Genomic DNA, 20,363 nt, shown 5'->3' with positions numbered 1-20,363 from the left:
TGTAAATGTGGATTCTTTGTAACTTGAAGTCTTTAAATCATGATTTGAGGACTACAGTAAGTCAGTCAGAGGTTATGGATCAATTACAAGAGTGGATGGGCAAGGTTCTGTGGCCTGCAATTTGCAGGAGGTCAGACTAGATGATCGTGATGGTCCCTTCGGACTTTAAAACCTATGAGTCTATAAGTTAGTGGGAGTTTTGCCACTGAACTCAATAGAATCAAGATTGCACACCCCATTTTTATTAGTAAGTGGACAGTTAGATTCCTATGCCCTCCCAGTTAGTGCTAGTAGGTGCCAATAGTGATTTATATGTTATAGAGAACATGCCTGTTAGAAACTGGATTGAGAACATAATTTCTTTCATACAGGCTATGACCGGGGTCCCGTGGGGGCCAGCTGAGGTCACTCAATTAAGGTGAACTGCAAAGAATGGACAGTCAATCCCCAAAGTTGGTGGATATTTTAATACTTAGATTTACCAAGCCAGCACAAAACAGCTTCTTTATTCAACCTGGTTGCCCAGAAACCAACAACACATTTCCTTTAAAGGTACCCAAATCAAATATGATGAAGATTTATGAAAATCTTATTTTATCATATCAAAGAAAAGGTTCTACCAATCCCAAAGGATTGGACACATTACGTCCCAGGTTAATGAATATTCCAGATCTTACCCAAATACATGCTAATAGCCTATTTCTATTAACTGAACTAAAATTTATTAAAAAAGAAAAGAGAGAGAGTATTGTTAAAAGATCAATATACATACAGACAGGAGTTCAATTCTTGAGGTTCAGATACATAGGAGAGATGGTGAGCTTTGTAGTTGCAAAGAGTTCTTTTAGAATTAGTCCATAGGTTATAGTCCAATGTTTATATTTCAGGGTGTCCAGTCAGAACAGGGATCTCAGTCCTTGTGGCTTAGGCTTCCTCTGCATGAAACCTCAAGCAGATCTGAGATAAAAAGGATCAGGGTGCAAGGGTCTTTTTATACAGTGTTCTAGCATCCACTTGACCTGGGTAAGCAATAGGCTTTTGATGTAACCTTCTGTTTTCTAAACACCACCAGTAATTTGTTACACAAATTAACATAGGACAATTTATCCATGAGGCAATCTGTCACAAACTTCAAAGAGACATATAGACAATGACAGTATTTCACCCAAGATTCATCTAAATGTTAATATTCCCTTTTGATCTCTGAATTAGTAGCTATAGTGACAGACAGGAACTGTCTGTTTACATGGGTAGCATCTAAGATACACACAATTAGTATAACTTCTAACAATATAGGTTTGCATTTCAAAGTTCTAGCCTACCTAGCCAGAGAATGACCCTAATTACCATTTCTAACATGTCTTTAAAGGTTAGCTTTGGGTTAGCTAGCCTACAAGATGTTTAACTCTTTCTGGCCATGCATTACACTTTGTTTAAGATTTGTTGCAATTATATAACAGTGGTAGCAATAATGATTTGCATGGTTATATTTTAACCATACAGGCCTTATAACAGATAATGAGATCAAATAGTGAAATCTTTTGGGCTGGATTCAGAGAGTTTGTTAGAGGTGAAATACACTGGGGCCCATTCCCAATATTCTGAGCTAGTCAGAGACATGAACTTCCAGGGAAGCAGACAAATGTCTGATTAGAACTTAGAGAGGAGTTGGTACTGCATAGAAAACTTTCAGAAACATTCTGCCTGTAATTTATATATAAAGTACTTCTGCCTATAAGTCGTGTATTGAGCTGTCATTTAAAATGTGTCAGATGTGTGGCTTGTGTGTGATCATCCATCTCAATAACTATAAAATCCCACCACATTATAGATACCAGTTTGATGATCAAGTCCCAGTGGCCACTCTGGCATACTCAGGCTCCAACTCAGCAAAGTACTTAAACACATGTTTAAAATTAAGCTTGTGCTTAAGTTCATTCTTATTCAGCAAAGCACTTATGTAGGTGCTTAAAGTCAGTGGGACATAGGTGTGTACTTAAAGTTAATCAAGCAAATGAATGCTTGGCTGAATCAGAATCTAAATGCTTTGTTTTTACACTGAAAGTCTAGCTGAACAATGGCAACACTCTGAGACTTTTTCAAGTGAAAAAGAAAGCTTTAAAAGACATGAAATGTATGCCATCTTAAAGCATTGAGTTTCTATTGCTGCAGTTTTATGTCAGATAAACACCATATTAAGTTTTCCCAGGTGTGGCTTATTATTTTCCACTGAGATCAAATCCCTCCTGATAACTCCTTTGTCTTTTAGCTACAATGCTATTTTAAATTTTATATAGGCTATTTTTTGAAAAGACCAGTGTTCCCCAGAGCCAGAAGTCATTAATATATTCTACTGGATATAAACTATTGGTTAAAAGATAGTGGTGGTATACATTTTACCGGACAGATTGTACCTTTCTAAATATTATTTCATTGATTAATTTGTGTCATCACATTAATTATTTTTGCTGTGATGTTGTAGACATGTTGGTCCCAGTATACTAGAGACAAAGTGAGCGAGGCAATGCCTTTTATTAGACCAACTTCTGTTGGTGATAGAGACAAGCTTTTGAGCTTCCACAGAGCTCTTCTTCAGGTCTGGAAAAGGTACTTGAATGTCACTGCTAAAAACAAGGGTGGAACAGATAAGGAGTTAACACATGTTGCAAGAGACCATGCAAGGTGAAGTGGGCAGTTAACACCACTATAGTCCTAAAACAAAGAAGGATTAGTAGGTCACGGATCATTGTAATGAGCCATAAATCCAGTGTCTTTATTAAATCCATGATTTTTGGTGTCTAGCAGAGTTATGAATTTAAGTTTCCAGGCTCATCTTTTGAAGGTGTGCAGGTTCTGATGTTGCTAGACACCAGAAATCATGGACTTAATAAAGACACTGGATTTTTATGATTCATTACAGCAATCTGTAAAGAACCTTTCTTTGTCCTATGACTGTAGACTTATTTATTGGCCACTTCATCTTGAACACAGACTTTTCATGTTTACTATGTAAGGACTGTTTTAAATATCTTGACAGATTAAAGAAATTGGGGGGTTTGATGGGAAGACATTTATGTTGTTTAATTTTGTATCCCCTAGGCATATATACAGAAAGTGGAAACACGGGACATGTTTGAGTTGGAACAGAAATTAGTGGACTCTAAAAATTGCCTTGCTTTCCTGATAGAGTGTGCAAACTTTTCACCAGCAGATATTCGACTGAATAATAGTGTCTTTCAGTGGTATGCTCGAATGTCAGATATTTTTGAAGAGCACAGAAAGATAATTAAAGAAAAAACAGAGCAATTTCAAGAGGGACTTAAGGTTAGTAATGAAAGCATTTTCAAAACCTTTGTGTTATTTGAATATTTTAAATAATACAATTGACATAAAAAATCATATTGATGGGCATAATCTTTTAAAATTTATTTACACCACTCCTTTTAAAAACAATGCAGAATTAATTACATTAAGTAATCATATGACACAGCACATATCAGAATATATAATATTAACTAATTTGTATTGATTTCTTATTCATTTGATTGCACATACCATGAATGACTTATATAATCTAAACCATATTTCACAGTTTGGGCCCAGTCCTGTAAGCCTTCTCTGTACAGGACCTCCATAGATGTTGATGAGAGTTATATGTATGAAACTTTTAAAGCCCTAATCCTGAAAATACTTGTGCATCTGCTTAATTTAAAGCATGTGAGTAGCCCCACTGACATCAACAGAAATATGCCAGTTGTAATAAAAAGCTAATGTAGTTCTGTCAAGAAAGTTATCTCCATTCAATAACAAAAGTGAATATTGCTTCTCTGATCATTTTAAAATAATTCAATTTTGTAACTGTAGATTTACTGTGGACCACATTTATTTTATTTGTACTTTTAAAAAAATCAGTTATATTTTACATATAGTATTTTATCTCTCGAATATTTTTCTTTATACTATTGACAAGGTTTTATAGGGTGTCACTGATCTTTGTAGTGCATAAATGCAGGTTAGAAATGGAAAACCTTTTCACATAAAAGTAAACAGTGAATGTTTTATTTATCAATATTTAATGTAAGTATGATTATTCTAATTTATGTCAGTTGTATTATTGCTTCAGTGGGTGCATTATTTGTATGTTCACAAAGACTGCAAAACATTACTCATTGCAGTAGTCCAGTTGACTTCAGTGTCTGGTAAACCAATGTGTGGACCACAACTGACTTCAGTGGGAGTACTTGAAGAATTTGCATGACCTGATGCAAACTCTTAGCTTTGGTGACCGCTGGTTGGAATCTGGATGTAATTGGAAAGGGGCATTATGGGCACAAGGCTTGATTCCAAAACTGAAAATCAGATCTGAGTATCATACTTTCCACATATATGTTTGGTGTTTTTCAAAAATTAAGAAAATGGTAATTAGTCAGAAGGTGGCATAGAATTTACTACACTGGATCAGGTAAATGGTCCATATAGTTTTATATTCTGTCACAGGCATTGACCTGTACTGATACTTTAACATAACATACACCAAGGCTCAGATTTTTAATGGTATTTAGGTGTTCTCCACTCAGCACACAAGGCCTATGTCATAAATATAAAGGGAAGCGTAAACCCCTTTAAAATTCCTCCTGGCCAGAGGAAAACTCCTCTCACTTGTAAAGGGTTAAGAAGCTAAAGGTAACCTCACTGGCACCTGACCAAAATGACCAATGAGGAGACAAGATACTTTCAAAAGCTGGGAGGAGGGAGAGAAACAAAGGGTCTCTGTCTGTCTTTATGCTGTTTTTGCCAGGGATAGACCAGGAATGGAGTCTTAGAACTTTTAGTAAGTAATCTAGCTAGGTATGTGTTAGTTTATGATTTCTTTAAATGGCTGAGAAAAGAATTGTGCTGAATAGAATAACTATTTCTGTCTGTGTATCTTTTTTGTAACTTAAGGTTTTGCCTAGAGGGGTTCTCTATGTTTTGAATCTAATTACCCTGTAAGGTATCTACCATCCTGATTTTACAGAGGGGATTTCTTTACTTCTATTTACTCCTATTTCTATTAAAAGTCTTCTTGTAAGAAAACTGAATGCTTTTTCATTGTTCTCAGATCCAAGGGTTTGGGTGTGTGGTCACCTATGCAAATTGGTGAGGCTTTTTATCCAACATTTCCCAGGAAAGGGGGTGTGCAAGTGTTGGGAGGATTGTTCATTGTTCTTAAGATCCAAGGGTCTGGGTCTGTAGTCACCTAGGCAAATTGGTGAGGCTTTTTACCAAACCTTGTCCAGGAAGTGGGGTACAAGGTTTTGGGAAGTATTTTTTGGGGGGGGGGAGACGTTTCCAAACAGCTCTTCCCCAGTAACCAGTATTTGTTTGGTGATGGTAGCGGCCAATCCAAGGACAAAGGGTGGAATATTTTGTACCTTGGGGAAGTTTTTGACCTAAGCTGGTAAAGATAAGCTTAGGAGGTTTTCATGCAGGTCCCCACATCTGTACCCTAGCGTTCAGAGTGGGGAAGGAACCTTGACAGCCTAAGTGACTTAGACAGCTAAGTCCCACTTTCAAAAGTGACCGAGACGCTTAGGATCTAAGTGCTATTGACTTTCCATTGATTTTCAGTGGGACTTAGGAGTGGGGGGAGGGAGGCGAAATACCTCTTGAACTCAAGTATCTAACATTATTTGTCACTTTATTAGATACGTTGTGAACGATTTGTTGAGGAATTGGAGAGTTACTCTAAGCAAGTTGAAGAATTTTACACATTTGGAGACATTCAGGAAGTCAACAGATATCTAAAAAAAGCTCAGGCATTGAATACAAAGTTGGATGTGGCTGCTGATAAGGTATAGATTTAAAATTTGTCCTAAATGTAAATGGATGAATTTGTATAAAATTAAAAGCTTTGACGGTGAAACAATTATTGACAAGTAGTAAAAATTATTGGCAATTCAACTGCTGCTTCATTCTGTAAGATATTTACCAATTTTCCCTGATCTTGGACACTGAAGGGTCTGAACGAGTCTCTAGGGCCCATTATTATAGCACCATGGCTATTTTAATTTGTGCTGGCAAATTGGTAATTGTTGGGGAATGATCAGCTGTTACCTTAATAGTAATAATACCTATCTCGGTGGAGGCAATGGAGAGGGGGCTGGACTGGGATTCAGGTTACGTTTCTGGCTCAGTCACCCGTTGGGTGACTTTGGGCAAGTCACTTCTCTTCTCTGTGCCTCTGTCTGGCCGATGGGGCCTGTCAGTATAATCTAGAGCATCTTAAAGTTGATCTTTAAAAGCTCTTTAAAGTTGCTCATATTAAACTGTCTCCTAGGGACTGCTCTGCCAGCTAAGGATCAGATGGAGTGCTGTGTGCTCTACCCTTGCCTTTCCCTGCCTCTTCCTGTTCTCTGACATATCCTCTATAGATATTGCTAGTTTTATGTTATCCGAGTATTTCCCAGCACTGGAGAAATACAAAACTGGAGCTGACAGTCTCATTTTAAAAGAGAGGAGGCTGGTGGTGGAGTGTTTTCTATGAAAGATACTTGATTCTGGAACTTGCTCACTCTTTAGTCTTGCATCCGAGTGTGAATTTGTTGACCTTAAGAGCATGCTTCAATGCTCATCTATTTTTGTGAACCACTGATGGTGATGGGTTGAGAGAGGTGATTAAGGGTGGTTGTTTGTTAATTTATACTGTGATTTTATTTATATAGATAGGCATGTCCTCGTATTTTAGATTTTTTAAAAAATCTTTGCTTCTGTATCATCTTTAAATCTTTGTAATATACAGTTAGATGTTTTCTATTAATATATATGTATACATATTAATGTATAAATGGTTTGTGGGTGTGGACAAATTGTTCTGTATTTCATACCTCACTTTTGCCTCTACAGATTGATCAGTTTAATGCAGAAGAAGAGGCCTTTGGATGGATAGCTTCTCAGTACCCTCAGCGTAAGAAAATCCAAGACACTCTTAACCCATATCTTCGTCTCTATGATATGACTGTAGAGTTCACTACCAAACACAGAAACTGGATGGAGGGATTATTCACAAAGGTGAATCCAGACCAAGTAGAGATAGATGTAGGAAACTATTGGCGTGGACTATATAAACTAGAAAAAACCTTCCATGATTCCCCAAATGCATTATCAGTGACAACAAAGATTAAAGCAAAAGTGGAAGAATTCAAAGAACATCTTCCTCTAATCCAGGTGATTTGTAACCCTGGTTTGCAAGAACGACACTGGGAGGCCATGTCAGAAATTGTTGGGTTTTCACTGAATCCTTCAGAAGACTCAACTGTCTCTTCATATATTAATATGCAACTTGATCCATACTTGGATAAATTTGAGGCTATCAGTGAAGCAGCCAGCAAAGAACATTCACTTGAAAAGGCCATGATGAAAATGATATCTGAATGGGATACAATGGAATTTATCCTCCTTTCTTATAGAGAAACTGGAACCTATATTTTGTCATCAGTGGATGATATTCAGATGTTATTGGATGACCACATTGTCAAAACACAAACCATGAGAGGATCTCCATTCATTAAGCCTTATGAAAAAAAAATAAGGTAAAATGTTTTTACTAATAGAAAGCAACAGTGACTTTAACACGTCAAAATGAGTTATTCTCATTAACCTAAAGATATGATTGGAATAGTATGTTTGTGTGTTTTGGTAATCCACCCTAATAAGGGTGGTAATCTCATTTTAAAAGGGCTAAAACCATTTACTGGTACCAGTATTTAATTCCACATAACTGGTTTTTACTTTTAATTAAAAGTGAGGGAACTGCTTAACCACTTGATAGCTGGTGGATGCTTTTAGTATGTTCATTTAGGCTGCACATGCTGTGCTGCCAAATGTACAAGATGCAGCCTAGCATTCCATTTATTTCAACAGAGTAAGGCTTGTCTACACTTACCGGGGGATCGACGCACGGTGATTGATGCATTGGTGGTCGATTTAGCGGGTCTAGTAAAGACCCGCTAAATTGACTGCAGATCGCTCTCCTGTCAACTCCTGTACTCCACCTGAATGAGAAGCACAAGGGGAGTTGACAGGAGATGCTCTCCTGTCGACATAGCATAGTGTGGACCCTGCGGTAAGTAGATCTAAGTACACTGACTTCAGCTACGTTATTCACGTAGCTGAAGTTGCACAACTTAGATCGATCTCCCTCTGCAGTGTAGACAAGCCCTAATAATAAATAATGGCTGCATAATTGGGAAAGTAGTGGGCCAATGGGAAAAGTGTTATCTTTACCTAAATTGCAATGTTTCTGAATATTAAATAAATTGGAGTCAGTAAACTCAACGTAAAGGGAATGAAGAAAATGAAAAACCAAAACAAGTACAAAATTATTTACACTCTCGCCTTGGTATTTTCCCTAATTCCTACCCAGTTTCCTCAGTAAATAATTTGCTCTGTTCTTAAAGCCAGCAGGCTTAGACACATTGGAAAAAACATGAAAATCTTACATTTACAATGATATATGTAAATAAAATATTTGAAACTTAAATTGAATCTTCTAATCTTTGAGCATCCTTACTTGATATTGAATTGAAAAATATTGTTTGAGTTGACTCATTCAACAAATACATATAATGTCAAATATTCATCATGGAATTCCTGATTTATTGTAGTATAATGGTTGTTCTCTCTTAATGTAAAAAAAAATGAAAATTTCCACTGAAATATATTAAACAATAATTATTTATAATTACATATATCATAAAGTACATATAGTATTGGTCCTAAGAATTACCCAGAATGCTGCAGCTGTGTTGGAGATTGGGGCAGGGCAAGACAAACAGTGGCTCATGCAATTTGCGACTGGAAATTACATAGTATTAATGAATACCTTGTTCAAGCACAAACTGTGAAGGCAAAGGACTTTTATATTGCTGGTTTTGCAGACTTGGAACCAGATCAACTTCATCATGGTCTTGAAGAGATGGTGTTCTGGTGTGATGGGGATTCAGTCCTTCAAGAAGGCTGACCTATTTAATCATAACCTAGTTATACCCAACATGAAGACCAAACTGTGAAGCAAGAAATAACTAGCAAGTACCCTCAGAGTCTGCTATAATGTCGACAAATAGAAAATCTGTGAAACACAAATGGAATTTAGGAAGATGCTTGCAGCTTTTGTTCAAACTGCTGACCTCTGCATAGGTAGTGTAGATCAGACAGAGCACAACATCTTCTGCCTTATAGACTGTGAATAAACTCCTGGGGAAACAGATCCTACAAAGAACCCTAGGATCACGGAGATAATTATTGAGTTGTGTGGTCAATGAAGGAAGCTAAGAGCACAAAAGAAGATGGATGAAACTGCAAGAGAGCAATATTCCTGTACAATGCAAGAGATCGATGCACTGATTAAAGTGGCAAAAGAAGAGTGACTTGAACGACAGTGCATAGATATACAGAACTCTTTTGCGGCAAATGCCAGTAGGAAGGCCTACCAAACCATCAAGACTCTTTTAAAAGATTTATAATGTTTCACCCAGCACTTGTGGCAGGTATTGCTGAGAACTATACAAAGCAACAAATGAATTCTAAGCTGAAAGTGTAAGAGGCAGAGGAAATCTACTGGAGAAGTTGACTTATCCCTATTGAAGAAGTTGAGGATGCGGTGCGAACACTGAAACACTGCAAACACTGAGAAACAATAGTCACTAGAGTGGATAACATAGAGGAATTAATTAAAAGAGAGGCACTCATCTGGGTGTATCATAAGCTTGCCAATGTGATTTCAGCATCTGGAAGATGGTCCAAGACTTGGACACAGTCACTGATGGTTTTTATTGCTAAAAAGGGGGTCCCAGCTGTTTGTGGAAATTGCTGCACAATCTCATTATTGACACACCTAGAAAATACTTCTGCGCATCATCCTGTAGAGAATTGCACCCAAGGTAGAGAATTTTCTGGCTGAAGAACAAGCCAGGTTTAGACCAAAAGAGATACAGTGGAGCAAATATTCAATCTTCATGTGCTATCTGAGAAAGTGCTGGAGAATGATGGGAAGGTGGTCCATGTCTTTGTGGATTTAGTTAAAGCATTTGACAGCATATGGCACAAATCTCTTTGAGCAATCCTGTGGCTGGTGGGACTTGGTGAAAATGTACAAAGTCTGATACAAAAATCTCTATGGAAGCATGATGGCTTTGTTTTTTGTGGGGCATGTGCAAAGTAATTGGTTTGCCTTGAGGATAGTTGTTAGCCAGAGCTGCTTTGTTATCACCAACCCTCTTCAGTTGTCATCTTGAAGAAATCTTAAGAAGAGCCACTGATGAAAACCTTCAGAACGGTGTCCCATCCATGGACAAAAAATTAGTCATTTTTATTTCACTGATGATAGTGACCAGATTGGCTCATTGCAAGAAGAGGTGCAAAAACTGCTAGAAAGAGTAGTGGTGGGAGTAGACAAATTAGGTCTAAAGGTATCACGCAAAAAGACACAGACAGTGGTGATATCTCTTTTGAAGAGGTGAAGATATTCCCCCCCAAATCTTGAGGAGGCATTGGAGTGTGTTGAGCACTTCAAATACCTGGGTAGTATGATTACAAGGGACATAAAACATCACTTAGAGATCTGACATAGAATTAGATTAGCAGCTGCTGGTCTGGAGACACTCAGACATTTGGAGAAGCAAAGGTGTTACCACAAAGTGTAAAATGAAATTGCTGAAGTTTCTTGTCTTCAGCATCTTGCTATATGCAGATGAGACATAGACATGAAGGAAACGGGAAGTTAAGAAGCTTTCTACCTTCAAATTGAAATGCTACAAGTGATTGCTGCACATTAGGTATATTTCACACTTGACTAATGAGGAGGCAATCATTTAAATTTACAGCATAACCAGAATGATATCTGGTATCATCAAGACAATCAGATGAGGATAACTTGAGTTTGAGGGACATATGGGTTGGATGAGTGGAGGAAGATTGCCAAAGCAAGCTTTTATGGTTCCAGATGCAGGGAATGCCGGCAACAAGTATTTTGATGATGTGGCTGACTGGATAGCATGTACAGAAAGGTGCGTTTCTCAAGGCTCTGAAGACCGTGAACTGTGTAGAAAGAACAATGACGTGTGCTGGCCAATGACGCATGTGTGTTGTGTTTACTGTTTATTGTGATGTGTTTCTGTGGTGCTTTCAACGGTGAAAGAAATGTCCGTACATACAGTAAAACATTGTAATTCCATCTCATGGTGTTGATGACATTGACAAGGTTTATAATAGTGTAGTGTAGGCTTTAAGATCTGTGAGACCTGTGTAACCCCACATAAAGCCCCCTTTTCCAAGAATACAGGAAAACATTTATAACTCTGGCTCACTTGTCAGAGCACAATCCCAGATTCCTTCCTGCAGTTCTGTCTGATGTTGGTGGCAGCAAACTGTGATAGATTGAATTCTTTAACTGCTCTCCCTGATTCCTTACTTGCAAAATTGCATTTTTGTCTCCACCTTCTGTATGGAGAAGTTACCGGAGTAGGTGAAATAGGAGGTTGTCACAGCCTTTGGAGGGTGGAGAGGTCAGATGCAGGCAGAAAGCTGCCAGTGGTATAGGATGAAATAAGAAACTAGATGTGGTCCACTTATGTCATTTCACATAGGGTCCCACAAAATATAGGGCAGGGTATTAATACCATTTTGTGTAATTAGAGTTGGTTGGAAATTTTTTGTCAAAACAGTTTGCCATCGCAAAATACAGTTGTGAGAAAAAGGATTTTTGTGTATGAAATTATACTGATTTGGATGAAAGTTCCCATGAAAACAAATATTTTATAAACAAATTTGTGGTTGAAAATTTAGTTTTGGGGAAAAATTCAAACTTTATTTCAAAACATTTTTTCCAATTTTTTAAATTTGTTTTTATTTATATTTATGTTTGCATTATTTCATGAGATGTCAGTAGTAGTAGTGTATAATCTGACATGTTATGTCAAGTCATCATATGATATGAAATTGTCAACATATTTTACTCTTACATTTTATTTTTTTTTAAACATCAAGGACCACTGCTATTTAGTACAGACTGACATCTTTTGTGTTAGTGGCAAACTGTTTAATTACAACACAACCAGGAGACATTTTGATCTAGAAAATAAGGCAAGATATTTTAATCTGTACTAAGTAACAGCTGCTCTTAATGTATTTTTAAAAACTAAACTAAAATAATATTTTGGCTCTTATATCAATATGACATGATATGAACTGTCATATTATATACTACTACTACAGGCATCATGAAATAATGTAAATATAATAACAAAATAAATTTAAAAACCATTTCATTTAAGAACAAAATATCAAATTTTGTCTACAATAAAATTTTGGAAACACATTTTTTAAATTTCCATTTTGTGGAAAATTTTGATACTATTTTGCTTTTGTTTTGATTTGGAATGAAAACAAAGTTTGAAAAGTCAGAATTTCCCACAAAATGGAAATTTTGAGTTTTGACCAGCCCTAGTAGTAATATTACCTTCTATGGCATTGGTGAGAACAGTACTGAAATTTTGTACCCAATTTTGGTTTCAGCACTTTAAGAAGAATGTTGAAAAATTGGGAAGAGTTCAGAGAAGAGCTAAAAGAATAACCTGTGGTCTGGAAAACGTGCTATATAATGAGAGACTAAAAGAGCTCAAATCCTTTTAGTTTATCAGAGAGAAAATTTAAAAAGAATTTAACTGTGGTCAATATGTGTACAAAGGGAGAAGATATCTAATATTAGAGGTCTCATTAGCAGACAAAGGCATGCAACATTCAGTGACTGAAAATTTAAGTCAACAAAGTTCAAATTAGAAATAAAATACAAATTTTTAACAGTGAGGATAATTAACTATTGGAACAGATTACCAAAGGATGTAGTAAATTCTCCGACACTTGAAGTCTTTTAATGAAAACTTTTAATGTCTTTCTAAAAGAAACTATCTAGTTCAACCACAAGTTGCAGGGTTAGATGCAGAAATCATTATTTGAAATTTTGTGGCCTATGTAATGAAAACTAGGTGAACAGAATGTTCCTATGTAACCTCTTAAAATCTATGAGATCTATGAATTCCCATAGCTTTGCTATGTGCGTGGTTCCAATGAAGTCAAAAGAGCAGAGGCTCCAGATCATGCCCAAAATATTCTGTACATAGGTTAAGGCTGTTTTTCCATAATAGGGTTTCAGTGACATTACCAGAATTTGAGTTTTCACTCTCTAATGATTTATGATATTGACAGAAAAACACTTTTGGTGGACTTGCAGACTATGTGCAGTTGTGTGTGTGTTGGGGGGTACATTATTCCTTAATTTTTCCTTATTGTAAATATAATAGCACATACTTAAACTGTGAGTTCTGTTCACTGTAACATTCCTGAAAGTACATAGATCCTCATTCAGGGTCTGATCCAAAACTCACTCAGATCAATAGAAATATTCCAATGGATTTCAATGGCTTTGGATCAAGTCCTTATTTAGAAGCCAAACTACACCAGTTGAGTTATTTCAGTTTCATCAGTTTTTGGGCCTTGTTTAGGACCCATGTCACAAATAATTAATTGTTGGAAACTGTAGTTCAATATTTATATACCCATTTTGACCAAAGATGCCATCCTTCATTTAAGAATTGCATATATTTCTTGCTTATAAGAGCATACTCCCCAGTCTGCCTGCAAAGGCATTGTATGGGAAGTGAGGAATAAGGATCCGTGTTAAAAAAAAGCTATTGTACTTTTGGAGAACAGTCACCATAATTTATCCTTAATATGAAGAAAAACTTATAATGTTGGCAAGTACTTAATAAATTGAAGTTACTATTTATGTTGTCCAGTTTTGGTCCTTAGTGATTGTAATTTGTATGTGTCTTGTAAAAAAAGTCTTAAAACTTAACATTCTAAGTAAAACGATTTACTGTTAGTATTAATACAATCGATGAACCAATGCTTTCTGTTTATAGGGAATGGGAAGGAAAGCTGTTGTTGGTACAGGAAATCCTGGATGAATGGCTGAAGGTTCAAGCTACTTGGCTGTATTTGGAGCCAATTTTCAGCTCTCCTGATATTATGGCTCAGATGCCCGAGGAAAGTAGGCGATTCACCGCTGTGGATAAAACCTGGAAAGATCTAATGAAATCTGCCTTGCAGGTAATGACAACTCTCTTAAGAAAAAGTGGGTGTGTTTGTAGTATGTATCAGAAAATTGCTTCTGGCAAGATAAAAATGTGTTCTGTATATTTCATACTAACTCTTTTCCTGATTCTTTATTTTTTTTTGTTAATGTTGGTTGTCAAACCTGTTTCAGCTACCTAGAAGGACAGTATATCGACAAGTAAAATTAAACAATTTAAACACTATGTAAAGCAAAATAATATAAAAACAATTCACTTCTTTCAGCACTAAAGACTGACTGCTATAACATTCCTAAGTGTATACTGAAACTGTGCATTTTAAACTGTGCATTGCTCATTTTAAAGGGTTTTATCTAATCATATAATGAACAGGAGCAATATCTCTATTTCTAAAACCCAGATGATAACCCTGCATCAAATATTCTATCTTAGCCGCCCTGTAGCTCAAGAAGGAAATACATGCTTTACGAACTTGGTACCTCAGGGAAATAACCGGTTAACTATCAGGAAATAAATAATAAATTAAAAGAGAAATCTATATTCAGCCTTAATGATTTCCGTGATATGGGGACATTGCCAATGCTTGTTTTCCACCTGACTGTGTCACAAATTCGTTGTATTGTCAAATCTTTTAAAGATATATGAATATCCATTTCTTTCCATTAAAATTGTGCTCACTGTGAAATTACTGCTTGGAGGTAAAAGTGTGAAGTTCCATTTTTACATGGTCAAAACCTTTGTGTATCTTCTTGAGACTCATTGTATAATCAGGATAAATGTTAACATATATGTATCATAGTCTAAAAAGTATTTTGATTTGGGCTTTTTTCAGGATATATATATATCCTGAAAAAAGCCCAAATATATATCATGTAGGGATGCACAAACGCCAATGATTGTTTTCTGAGCAACAGGTTGGGAGGAGCATTTGCAGTATAATGTACAAAATGAGGCATTTTCTGAGTTTCCTAGCAATTCTATTTGGGATATATTTCTCTTTTCTGAATTGGCAGTCATGCAGCTTCTGAAGTTATTCCCAATATGAACAGTGTTCAGAATATTAGCACCCTTACACATTTTCATCAGGATCTCACATGCTGCCATCTTTTAATTAAATTTAACGTGTGTTATATTGATAAGGTATACAATGATAACAAAGTAAAAAAATAGAGTATCTAGAGAGATGGGCGGGGGGTTGAGGTAATATCTTTATTGGACCAACTTCTGTTGGTAAGCTTTTAAGCTTACCCAAAGCTCTTCTTCAGGTCTTGGAAATATAATATGGACCAGATTGTTTAGCATAAGAAGTTAACACATTTCAAGGGAACATTCAAAGTGAAGTGATGGGTTAACACCCCTCATTTCACCCCCAAGACTGAAGTGATGGGACAAACTGGACAAATGGTCTAAAGTAAATAGGATGAAATTCAATAAGGACGAACTCAAAGTTCTCCTTAGGAAGGAACAATCAGTTGTACACATACAAAATGGGAAATGACTGCCTAGGAAGGAGTACTGCGGATCATAGTGGATCACAAGCTAAATATGAGTCAACAGTGTAACACTCTTGCAAAAAAAGAAAATATCATTCTAAGATGTAATAGCAGGAGTGTTGTTAGCAAGACATGAGAAATAATCCTTCCGCTCTACTCCACACTGATTAGGCCTCAACTGGAGTATTGTGTCCAGTTCTGGGAGCCACATTTCAGGAAAGATGTGGACAAATTGGAGAGAGTCCAGAGGAGAGCACCAAAAATGATTAAAGGTCTAGAAAACATGACCTATGAGTGATTGAAAAAATTAGGTTTGTTTACTCTGGAGATGAGAAGACTGAGAGGGGACATGATAACAGTTTTCAAATACATAAAAGGTTGTTACAAGAATGAGGGAGGTAAATTGTTCTTCTTAACCTCTGAGGATAGGACAAGAAGCAATGGGTTTAAATGGTAGCAAGTGTGGTTTAGGTTGGACATTAGGAAAAACTTTCCTAACTGCCAGGGTGGTTAAGCACTAGAATAAATTGCCTAGGGAGGTTGTGGAATCATAGAATTAGAGAGCTAGAAGGGACCTCAAGAGGTCATCTAGTCCAGTCCCCTGCACTCGTGGCAGGACTAAGTATTATCTAGACCATTCCTGACAGGTGTTTGTCTAACCTGCTTTTAAAAATCCAATCTTAAAAGTCCCTTGCAGTCCTATAGTTCTATTAGACAAATGCCTGTCAGGGATGGTCTAGATAATACTTAGTCCTGCCTTGAGTGCAGAGGACTGGACTAGATGACCTTTTGAGGTTCCTTCCAGTCCTGTAATTCTATGGGAAATTACTATTTTGATGATATATGGAATTTCTAGTTCTAAGGTGGGAACCAAATATAAATAACTAATGGAATGCAATATATTTTGCAATGACAAAAATCAGACTCATCCATTTATATTTAGTATATTTTTCAGAGCATTGTGATAACCCATTGTACCACGTGATATTCAAATCTTTCTGAAGTTTCATAATCATTAAACAGAAAGGAATATTTTCCCAGAAGATGGCACTCTGTGTCCAGAAATATAGTGTCGTTATTTTATGGTTTAGAAGAAGGTACTTCCACGATGAATATGAATGTTTCTTCTTAAATCACAATACTAAACTTGACTGTGCTCCTTGCTTTTTTGCCTTTAGATGCCATTGTGTTATACAATTGATGTGAGAGGCAATACAACTATTTTTTTATTTGCCTCACTTTTCATCACAAACTTGAATAATCATAGATTAGGCATGTTTAACATATCTTTTTTGAAGCAAGACATATGAGAATGAAATTACTTTGTGATTTAATTTCTACTTTTCGTAAATTAAATAACTAGAAAAGAGGAGTGTTAAATTTTTGTGGGGAAGAAATTCAAGATTGTGCTAAAACATCTGAGACAAAAGTCTATGGTAGATTAAAAGTAAGGCTCTGTGTTTGTCATGGAGGTCACAGAAGTCACAGATTCCGTGACTTCTGCGGCAGCACCGTGTGGCTGGCCTAGGAGCCGCCTGAGCAGCTCGGGCAGCCCCCAGTCAGTCGCACTGCATGCTGCTGGGGCAGTCTCGGGACATCCTGCCCCCCAGCAGCAGGAGTTTGTGTGTGTGGGGGGCTCAGGGTTTGGGGTTGGGGCCGCTGTTTACCTGCAGTGGGGGACTCCTCTCTCCTAGCTCCTCATGCTGCCTCTGCTGGCAGCCAGGCACTGCCCCCACAGCTCCCATTGACTGTGGTTCCCAGCCAATGGGAGCTGCAGAACTAGGGCTTGGGGCGGAGCAGAGGCAGCATGTGGAGCTAGGGAGTTGGGGTCGCAACTTCCCAGGAGCTGGGTAGGGGACTTGCCCCAGCCCCACCAACCCCCCCACACTCGTGTGCCCCATGGGCTGTGACTCCCCCCAGCACCTGCGCCCCCCTCCCCAGCACCCGTGGTACTTTCTCAGGCCGTGCCTCCCTCCCCAGCACCTGCGAAGCCCCCCTGGGGCCGTGACTCTCCCCCAAGCACCCGCGCCCCCCTCCCCAGAACCCACAGTGCCACACCCCCTCCCCTGCACTGTGGTGTCCCCCCGGCCCGTGACTCTCCCCCCAAGCACCCACACCCCTCTCTCCAGCACCAGTGGTGCTTCCCTAGGGCTGTGCCCAGCTCCCCAGCACCTGCAGCGCCCCCCTCCCCAGTTTTAGTCAGGGGTATTTTTAGTAAACGTCATGGACAGGTCATAGGCCTGTGAATTTTTGTTTATGTGACCTGTCCATGACGTTTACTAAAAATACCCATGACTAAAATGTAGTCTTAATTAAAAGTAATTTATAGGAACTACAGTTGTTGGCATATGATTATTGTAACAGGTCTCTTTATGTACACTTAGTTTAGCTGAACCACTATGTTTGTGATACAGTTTCTTTTCCTGCAAATGATCAAACAAGTGATACTGATGTTTTGAATGTGTAAGAACAATGGCATTCTCATTTATTCTTGATCATTCCCCGGAACTGTAGATAGGAAACCCATGTTGAAAATTGAAATGTTTATTTTTGTCTTACCTCTTTTTCACATATGAAAAGAATCTAAACATAACCAGGGAAGATCTCCCTTCTCACATTTGGCAACATTCAGTTTTCAATTGCAAGATCAATTGTACTCAGAAAAATTGCTGATGATTACATACTAAGAAAGGAAACCAAAGACTTTGTTCTTTGACAGTTTTATAGAGTGTACTTAAATATGCACTTTTAAATGCTGTCTTATAAAACCAATTATTAGCTGTGTCTGAATTTTGACAGCTCAATTTATCTTTATATGGTTGAAAAGCATGAATAGTTATTTAATTCAGATTGTGTTCTGGTTTGATATAATTAAAGGTGCAAATAACAGAATGCCAAGTAATTTCAGGTATTTTTTGTTTTTGTTTTTTTGCTCATGTAAAGTATACTTCATTTACAGGGGAACATTATAATCAGGTATTAGGCATATGTGCTTTCTAACAAAATCAACTACATAACCAACTAAAAAAAGGAGGACTTGTGGCACCTTAGAGATCGTTTCTAAGGTGCCACAAGTCCTCCTTTTCTTTTTGCGGATACAGACTAACACGGCTGCTACTCTGAAACCTATAACCAACTAATTCGGTGTTTCATAGGTAGGTAGACTGCAAGTACTCAAATATCTGGTCAAAATAATTGCTAACTGGAATGGGATAATTTTAATGCTTTTTATTTAGATTTTTAATTTGCTTTTAAAGACTGGTATTTGGTGAGTATTATTTTGGCTTATACATTGACCATAAGACCTATTAAAAGATAGATCTTGATGCACAAGCAACTTCACATTCTTTGCAATTAGTATAACATTCATTAGAACTAACAAGTCTGCAAAACCTCTCATTTTCTTTCATTTATGGTAAATTAGATAACTCAGATAATTACAGTAGCTCTGCTAAGCATTTGAATTAATTTTGTTTGCTGAAATTCTGGATTAATTTAGAAAGGGCTCGATAAAATTCCTGACATGAATTATTTTATCTTCTATACAGAACAAAAATATAATAAGAAATTCAGTTCATGTTCAGCAGTGACTCTTGCTACACATTACAGAATGTGAAATAACCCTATAATATTTCTCTTTGTTTTATATTTTAAAAAGCAACAGCACCCTTTAATATTTAGTAATGGGTGATCAAGTCTGGTATTCTAACTCTGACATTTAACCATATTGACCCTTCATAGGTAGGAAAACACCTGCCACCCATAACTTCCCCATCTCAGTATTTCTGACAGAGTGTACGTAATGTTTTACACAAGGGATAAAAGGAATTCTGATCTATGCAGAAATCTATTGATGCTGTAAACCACGAGATTTGATTACCCTCTTAGAAAGGGTGTGATGGGATCCCCAGGGTGCAACCTGGACTGTGGAACCGCTGAATCCTCTGTCCCACCAGCCCGGGATATCCCTCTCACACTGTGATGCTGTTGTCAAGCTATGATAGGCACTGCACTTACACAGACATCCACAGGCAGGGACACACCCAACTGTGTTACCTGAATGCTCTCCGAGCCACTCATGAACCAACAATAGAGGCTCCAGCCAATCTTCCCAGCTCCCTAGCCTTGCAACCCAGAATTTTACTGTCTTGCACTGGCCAGAAGGCTGGCCAGTATAAGTTCAGTATCCAGTTCACCATTTACTCAATATGGAATGGACACACACTAGCCTTTGTAAACTGAGCTGAGATTTCCCAAGCACTTCAGCCAAAACGCACTGTTTTAGGTAAAATATAAAACAGATTTATTAACTATAGAAAGATGGATTATAAGTAGCAAGCATAGGGATCAAAGTTGGTTACTTAAAAAATAAAAATAAATTCGTTCTACAAACTAAATAAGATTTGAATCAAGCAGTGTCTTACCCTGACAGATGGTACAAGCAGGTTACAGATCCTCAATACATAGACTGGGACTCTTTTCCAGCATGGGACCACCCTTCTCCAGTTTAAAGTTTTTGTCCTTCAGACATTCTTCCAGGTGTTGCGTTGAAAGTGGAGAGAGGCCAAGTGATGATGTCATTTCCCCTCTTTTATATTCTCTTCCAGCTTGCTGGACAGATCTTTGCTGGGATGTGGGGATCAGGCAGTCCTCATTGGTCAAACAGTCTCTCTTGCATACTTGCTCTCTTTGAGACGTGTCTGGGATGGGAGCGTGGATTCCCTTTAATGGTCCATCAGCA

At 37.5% G+C, this 20,363-nt stretch overlaps 1 protein-coding gene across 12 annotated transcripts in view; it reads left to right on the top strand.

Moving 5' to 3' along the window:
• DNAH7 (dynein axonemal heavy chain 7) overlaps window positions 1-20,363 on the top strand; it is a 270,148-nt gene that overhangs the window by 52,254 nt on the left and 197,531 nt on the right. For 11 of the 12 annotated variants that reach the window (XR_012154342.1, XM_073306229.1, XM_073306230.1 and 8 more), the window contains 4 exons: window positions 3,100-3,324; window positions 5,688-5,834; window positions 6,886-7,571; window positions 13,959-14,145. Coding sequence is in view for 11 of the 12 variants with exons in the window: in XM_073306229.1 (XP_073162330.1) it covers window positions 3,100-3,324; window positions 5,688-5,834; window positions 6,886-7,571; window positions 13,959-14,145 (1,245 nt within the window). In the remaining variant the exon portion in view is untranslated. Of the gene's footprint in view, window positions 1-371; window positions 553-3,099; window positions 3,325-5,687; window positions 5,835-6,885; window positions 7,572-13,958; window positions 14,146-20,363 lie in introns of all 12 variants that reach the window. The other variant, XM_073306237.1, reaches the window with a different exon arrangement.

The sequence above is a fragment of the Lepidochelys kempii genome, chromosome 11, assembly GCF_965140285.1.
Source record: "Lepidochelys kempii isolate rLepKem1 chromosome 11, rLepKem1.hap1, whole genome shotgun sequence".
In the NCBI taxonomy this organism is placed as follows: Eukaryota; Metazoa; Chordata; order Testudines; family Cheloniidae; genus Lepidochelys; species Lepidochelys kempii.
This window is presented reverse-complemented; position numbering and strand designations above follow the sequence as displayed.